Raw genomic sequence first — 7,738 nt, 5'->3', positions numbered from 1 at the left:
CCTGTCTCGAAAAACCAAAAAAACAAAACAAAACAAAACAAAACAAAACAAAAGAATATAGAAATGTTCAACATTCATAATTAATCATAATCATCACAAATTAATGGTAAAATGAGCTGTCCCTTTGGTGTCTAGAGCAGCTAAAAACAAAGGACAGACTTTAACAAGTGTTAGCAAAGAACCTAGAAATAAAAGCTCTATACTCTGCTGGAGAGGGCGTGAAAGGGCTCAGTCACTGACATTAGAAACAAAGGCAGATTTCTGTAGTTCAGGCTTCCTTCGCTTCCTTGAATCCTATCTCAAGCCCCTCTGTGTCTACCTTTTCCTGCTATCTTCACCCTTAGGTCAGGCAGGACAGCCATCCTCACTGACTCCAGAATCCTAGAAATCTGTAATTAAATAATCAAAGAGGAAGCTGGCGAGATGGCTCATTGGTTAAGAGCACCGACTGCTTTTCTGAAGGTCCGGAGTTCAAATCCCAGCAACCACATGGTGGTCCACGACCATCCGTAACGAAATCTGATGCCCTCTTCTGGAGTATCTGAGGATAGCTACAGTGTACTTACATATAAATAAATAAATAAATAAATAAATAAATAAATAAATAAATAAATAAATAAATCTTAAAAAAAAAAGAAAGAATCAAAGAGGGGAATCTTCTCCTAGCAGCCTTCAGATGAAGATGTAGAACTCTCAGCTACTCCTGCATCATGCCTGCCTGGATGCTGTCATGTTTTCACCACGACGATGACAGACTGAACCTCTGAATGTGTTGTAAGGGTCCATGATCCGCTGAAGAATGATACCCCAGACTCAAATAGTATGTAATCACAAGGAGTGTTTTATTCTGCAGGAGTCTAGCATGCTGGGATCTCCCATTATCAGAATAGAGAGACAACCAAGTGAGCTTGTAGGCTTGATTTAAAGCACATTAGGGGACTCTGGGGTGGGTGACTTCTATGTTAATGTTGGGTCCCAGTCTATGGACATTCCATTACTGGGGTTTGGGGGCTGGAAACTTGCTAGTGAGGTCTGGAAACTGTTGCTGAGGAAGTAGCTGAGGAAGTCTGGGGATGGCTGCTGACCCATTGTCCTTGCCTCAGGCCAGATGGTGGGGCAGCTTCAGAGGCCTGGACTTGCCTGGACTTGCCCAGTTCTTGGAAAGAGAGATTTGGGCCTAGTCTCCTGAACTGCCAGTTTGAAGCCTGTCATGGAGTTAGCTTAGCCTTCTCACTGTAAGCCAGTCCCAATTAAATGTTGTCCTTTATAAGGAAAAAAACAAAAACAAAAAAAAAAATTAAAGAACAGTACTTTTTATTTTTTTAAACCAAATGTCTGGCTAGCCCTCTAGATAGTCAAAACTAGAATCTAACTTTTCCCTTCCTTTGGATCCACACACAGGTAGTCATAACGGTTTTGCAAGGTTAAATTCAGTCTTTCTGTTCCCCAGTCCTGGGCTTTCTAGACTTCAGGGCAGGCAGGAGTCTAGTTTCTACTTTCTGCATCATGAAATCAGCTCCATGGTATGCCTTAGCCCAGCCCCCAAATCCCCTGTTCTTGTTAAGCACCTGTCTGCCTTTTGAACAGGGAGACAGGGTGGCCCTTTCCTTGGGTTAAGCCCTCCTCTCTTAGCCTGAGTTCCCTCACTCACAGACTGGGAATAAAGCACAGTGTGGGCCTCACCAGTCCTTCAAAGTGTGGTCTGTAAATCTCCCATTGCAGCACCGCCTCTGGGAAGCCGAGCTGCCCCTTAACTTGACCTAAAGGACATTGCAACAGGGAACACACAGACAGCTACGTCAACTCAGCTGCCTCTGTTTGGCCAGGAGCCAGTGATTTTTTTTTTTTTTTTTTTGCAGAAATAAAACATTTATTATTTTGCTTTGGAAACTGGGATTTTTTTCAATAAAAAAATTAAAATTACAAAGCCAGGTATGACGGTCCATGCCTTTAATCCCAGCATTTGGGAGGCAGAGGCAGGCAGATGGCTGTGAATTTGAACCTAGCCTGGTCTACAGAAGAATGAGTTCCAGGGGAACCAGGACTACACAGAGAAACCCTGTCTTGAAAAACAAAATAAGGGGCTGGTGAGATGGCTCAGTGGGTAAGAGCACCCGACTGCTCTTCTGAAGGTCCAGAGTTCAAATCCCAGCAACCACATGGTGGCTCACAACCATCTGTAATGAGATCTGACTCCCTCTTCTGGTGTGTCTGAAGACAGCTACAGTGTACTTACATATAATAAATAAATAAATCTTTAAAAAAAAAATCCGTCTTAAAAAAAAAAAAAAAGAAAAACAAAATAAGACAATTTAAATTATATCTACAAATGAATCTGATTGGTATGAGAACGGTATGTAATGGGTTTTTATTGAGTGAGTTAATGAAAAATTTAAAACTATCACGGTTTTAATTTGCCACACACTGATCAGCAATAGTGGAAAGTCACACTAATAAAGGCTTTGGGGGGTCATCTATAATTTTTTTCTTTTTTTGAGACAAGGTTTTCTGTGTCTCAGGCTAGCTTCAAGTTCACTATGCAGCCAAATATGACCTTGAACTCCTGATCCTCCTGCCTCTGCCTCCCCAGTGCTGAGATTACAAGTGTGTGCCACCAAACCCACTTTATGTGGCACTAGAGACTGAATCCATCTGTGCTAGACAAGCACCCACCCACTGAGCTGCATCCCTAGCACCCCCCTTTTATCTTCTCTTCTCTTCTCTTCTCTTCTCTTCTCTTCTCTTCTCTTCTCTTCTCTTCTCTTCTCTTCTCTTCTCTTCTTCTCTTCTCTTTTGTTTTCTCTTCTTTTCCTTTACTTTGTGTCTTAGTCAGGGTTTTACTCCTATGAACAGACACCATGACCAAGACAACTCTTTTTTGTTTGTTTGTTTTTGTTTTTGTTTGTTTGAGACAAGGTTTCTCTGTATAGCTCTGGCTGTCCTGGAACTCACTTTGTAGACCAGGCTGGCCTTGAACTTAGAAATCCACCTGCCTCTGCCTCCCAAGTGCAAGGCAACTCTTGTAAAGACAACATTTAATTGGGGCTGGCTTACAGGTTCAGAGGTTCAGTGCATTATCATCAAGGTGGGAGCATGGCAGCATCCAGGCAGGCATGGTGCAGGAGGAGCTGTGAGTTCTACATCTTCATCTGAAGGCAAGTAGGAGAAGACTGGCTTCCAAGCAGCTAGGGTGAGAGTCTTAAGCCCATGCCCACAGTGACACACCTACTCCAACAAGGCCACACCTCCTATTAGTGTCACTCTCTGGGCCAAGGATATGCAAACCAACACACTTTGTGTTTGGTGTGTTTCTATGTGTGTCTGTGTATGTGTGTGTTAATGTAAGTGTGTCTGAATGTGTTTGTGGTATGTGTGTATGTTAGGTGTCTGTGAGTTATGTGTGTGTTTGAGCTCAGAGCCCATAGGAGGATGCTGATGTCCTGTTCCTCCATGCTCCCCCTTGTTGCCTGGTGTACTAATTTGCTTTTTATTGCTGTGATAATGGCCATGACCAAAGGCAACTTGAAGAGGGAAGCTTATAGTTTGTCATGAATGAAAGTCAGGGCAGGAGTGAAGAAGAAACATGGATGAGTGCTGCTTACTAGCTTGCTCTCCCTGGCTCACTTAGCTTGCTCTCTTACACCACCTAGGCCAATGTGCACAGGGATAGCAGCCTCCCATATAAATCACTAATCAAGAAAATGCCCATGGACTGGTGAGATGGCTCAGCAGTCAAGAACACTGGCTGCTCTTCCAGAGGTCCTGAGGTCCCGAGTTTGATTCCTAGCAATCAGATCTAGGTTCATGACCATCGATAAAGAGATCTGATGCCCTTTTCTGCCATGTAGATGTACGTGCAGGAAGAACATTCCTACATTAAAAAATACATAAGTAGCTCCTTCCCCTCTCTCTCTCCACATGCTTTTGGCCTGCCTCTCTCTCTCTCTCTCTCTCTCTCTCTCTCTCTCTCTCTCTCTCTCTCTCTCTCTCTCTCTCTCTCTCTCACACACACACACACACACACACACACATACTTTTTCTCAACTCTCCTCCCCATGCCCTGAATAAACTCTATTCTATACTAAAAAGCAAAACAACAAAACAAAAACAAGTAAATAAAGTTTTAAGAAAGAAGAAGAAACTGTACCACCCACAGGATCGCCTAAAGTCTCAATCTGATGAAGACACTGTCTCGATTGAGGTTTTCTTTCTCAGAGGACTCTAGCTTGTGTCAAGTTAAGGAAAAAAAAAATCTAACCAGGACACGTTGCAACAGGGTCTCATTGAACTTTGAGCTGGGGTGGAAGCCAGCAAGCCCCAGTTATAACCCCAGCCTCTGCTCTCCACAGCATGGAGGATGCTTCATATACAGCCTTGGGTTTTTGTTGTTGTTGTTGTCTTTTCAAGACAAGGTTTCTCTTGTGTAGTCCTGCCTGTTCTGGAACTTACGCAGTAGACCAGGCTGGCCTCAAACGCAGAGATCCACCTGCCTCTGCCTCCCAAGTGCTGGAATGTCTGGACTTTTAAAAAAAAAATTTTTTTTATGTGGATGATGGGAATTGAACTCAAGTCCTGATGCTTACATAGTAAGCAATCTTACAGGTGGACCTGTCTCCTCATCTTGTACTTTTCATTAGTTTTTCAGACAGTCTCTTGTATCCCTGGCTGGCCTCAAACTAGCTGTGAAGCTTAGGTGAGCCTTACACTCCTAACCATCCTGCTATTTCTTGTAGTGCTTTGTCTACATGTATGTAAATGCATCATGTTACATGTTACATCATGTTACATCTCTGCCTGGTGTTGCAGAGATCAGAAGATAAGGTAGGTCAGATTCCCTGAACTGGAGTTATGGGTGCTTCTGAGCCACTACATGTGTGCTAGGAACTAAACTCTGGTCCTCTCGGTGCTCTGCAACAGCAACAAGTGCTCTTAACTACTGAGCCCTTCCTCAGAGTCATTGATGGTTAAACCCTTAGTTCATCGTGCACACATTGCTTTCCTTTAATAATGAACAATTAAAATTATACTTCTTAAAATAACTTTGATTAGCTGGGCGTGGTAGCACATGCCTTTAATCCCAGCACTCGGGAGGCAGAAGCAGGTGGATTTCTGAGTTCAAGGCTAGTCTGGTCTACAAAGTGAGCTCCAGGACAGCCAGGCTATACAGAGAAACCCTGTCTCGAAAAACCAACCAACGAAACAAACAAAAACTTTGATTACATTTATTTATTTATGGGCAGGCAAATGGGTGCTCATGGACTAGTGAAGTGAGAGGATAGCTTGGGAGAATCAGTCTCCCCTTTTACCTTGTGGCTTCTGGAGGTGGAACTCAGGTCTGCAGGCTTGGTGACAAATGCCTTTCTTTACCTGCTGAGCCATCTTGTGGGCTCCCCAGAGTTATAATTTTTTTAAAGATTTATTTATTTATTTTATGTATATGAGTAAGCTGTAGCTGTCTTCAGACACATCAGAAGAGGGCATCTGATCTCATTACAGATAGTTGTGAGCCACCATGTGGTTGTTGAGTATTGAACTCAGGACCTCTGGAAGACAGTCAGTGCTCTTAAACACTGAGCCATCCCTCCAGCCCGAGTTATACTTTTAATGGTTAGATATAGATGGGAATCTGAAGTAAGCACTAGGAAAGTACTGTTAGTCGACACTTACACACCACAAACAATTCCCCACCCTCCCCCACCCCCCGCGTGCCTTAATCACCTACATTCAGCTTCACTGGGAATCTATCCCTCTGAGCTCAGCCCCGCCCCTCCAAGTCCCGCCCACCCTAAGGCTCCACCCTTCACCACTTCCTTTTTCCCGGATTTCCGGGTTCACCCTCTGCCTCTAGCCTTCGGCTGCCTCAGTCCCGCCCCCAGCTACCGGCCCACTCGCCTCAGACACGCCCTACAACGTCACGTCCGGCCTCCATATTGTCCCTCCCTCTACTACCCCTTGCTCCCGCCTTCGACCGCTTCCGGTAGTCTTCGTTGCCGCTGCTGCCGCTGCTGCTCCTGCTGCTGCTGAGGCTGCAGGCGGAGGCCGGAGGACCGGGCGGCGGCGGCGGCGGCGGCGGCAGCGGGAGCGGAATCGCAGCGGGACGACCGGGCGAGAGCAGGCGAGTTGAGAGTCGAGCGTGAGGAGCCAGAGCCGCCCGGCCCCGCCGCCGCTGCCGTCGCCGCTGCCGCTGCACAAAGCCTCGAGCCTGCGTCGGAGCCATGTCCGCATCGGCCGGCGGTAGCCACCAGCCCAGCCAGAGCCGCGCCATCCCCACGCGCACCGTGGCTATCAGCGACGCCGCGCAGCTACCTCAGGACTACTGCACCACGCCCGGGGGGACGCTGTTCTCCACAACGCCGGGAGGTGAGCCGCGCCCGGCCTGCCCGCCATCGCGGCTGGCGCGTGGCACTGCATGCTCGACCAACAGCTTCCTCCCCGCTGCCCGTACGGTGTGCTGCAGACCGTGCATTCTGCGCGGCGGGGCTTGCCTTTGGAGCTGTCCTACGGGCTTTGCGGGGAGGGAAGTCAGGGAGACAGACCTGGCGCGGAAGCCTAAGATGACTGGTCTGGCTGCGCCGAGAGTTCCGAGACGAGGCTGGCATGCACTCTGCATGCCTCGCCCAGTGTTAGCCTCCTTTGACAGCATTGTTTACTTTGTTAGAGGAGTCATCAAAGGTTGGGGGAGCCCCAGCTCCCACAAGTGGGGCGTGTAAAATAAGCTCCTTTGGAATCCAAGAAGTTGATGGCTTTGGTAGAGGCGCTGTCAGATTTCAGATCAGGGCTTTCGAAGAGCGGTTTTAAAGGTGCTTTGTCAAACAGCACACACTAGTCAGGTTAGGTTGCTTGATCCTAGGGAAAGGGCTTGTAGAGAGAAGCGATGCAAAGGGAGGTTCCTGAAGTTGCTTTTCAGAAGATGGCCGGGAACCGTTTACTATCACTGGAGAAGAGGTAAATAAGTATGTTGAATTGGTCACTAGAGGAGGAAGCGCAAAGTTTGTTTGTCTCTTTTCTGGGCTGTTCTCTAAGAGGGAGGAGCCTGGAAGGGGTTCTTTGGTGCCTTCATGAAGGGTACTGGCTTTTCCTTCCTAATCTCAGAACTTTGCCTTCTTTTGGTGACCCCGGGGGCTGGGCTTCAGCTAGAGGGTGAAGATTTGGTTAGCAGCCTCTGCAGTCTATAGATCGCTGATCATGAGACAGGACTCCTAACCAATCACTTACAAGTGGGCCTGGCCATCCTTGTGCAATTGGAAGGCACAGAGTAAGGGGACCTTGCCAACACCAAGAGACAGCAGTCCAGAAGGCTGTGTGGTGGTAGTTAGGGTTGTGATCCTACTACTACAGAAAGATGGGGTAGGAGAATGGCAGTTTAAGGCTAGCCCTGGCTACATAATGAGCTCCAAGGCCAGGCAGTGGTGGCACACACCTGTAATCCCAGCACTTGGGAGGCAGAGGCAGGCGGATTTGGAGTTCAGCCTGGTCTACAGAGTGAGTTTCAGGACAGCCAGGGCTATACAGAGAAACCCTGTCGTCGTCGTCGTCCCCGCCCCCCTCCCCTCCCCCAAATGAGTTCCAAGACAGCCTGTGCTACAGTGTCACACCCTGTCTCAAAAAACAAAGGGCTGGTGAGATGGCTCAGTGGGTAAGAGCACCCGACTGCTCTTTCGAAGGTCTGGAGTTCAAATCCCAGCAACCACATGGTGGCTCACAACCATCGGTAAGGAGATCTGACTCCCTCTTCTGG

At 47.4% G+C, this 7,738-nt stretch overlaps 1 protein-coding gene across 1 annotated transcript in view; it reads left to right on the top strand.

The window, feature by feature from the left end:
* Positions 1–5,973: 5,973 nt before the first annotated feature.
* The window catches only part of Eif4ebp2 (eukaryotic translation initiation factor 4E binding protein 2), a 23,311-nt gene continuing 21,546 nt past the window's right edge, over positions 5,974–7,738 (top strand). Inside the window, exon 1 of the mRNA XM_021173882.2 lies at positions 5,974–6,360. Coding sequence (XP_021029541.1) covers positions 6,216–6,360 — 145 coding nt within the window. The 5' untranslated portion in view covers positions 5,974–6,215. The remainder of the gene's footprint in view (positions 6,361–7,738) is intronic.

This window comes from Mus caroli, chromosome 10, assembly GCF_900094665.2.
Source record: "Mus caroli chromosome 10, CAROLI_EIJ_v1.1, whole genome shotgun sequence".
In the NCBI taxonomy this organism is placed as follows: domain Eukaryota; kingdom Metazoa; phylum Chordata; class Mammalia; order Rodentia; family Muridae; genus Mus; species Mus caroli.
The sequence above is the reverse complement of the archived record's forward strand: the minus strand, read 5'-3'. Positions and strand labels throughout refer to the sequence as shown.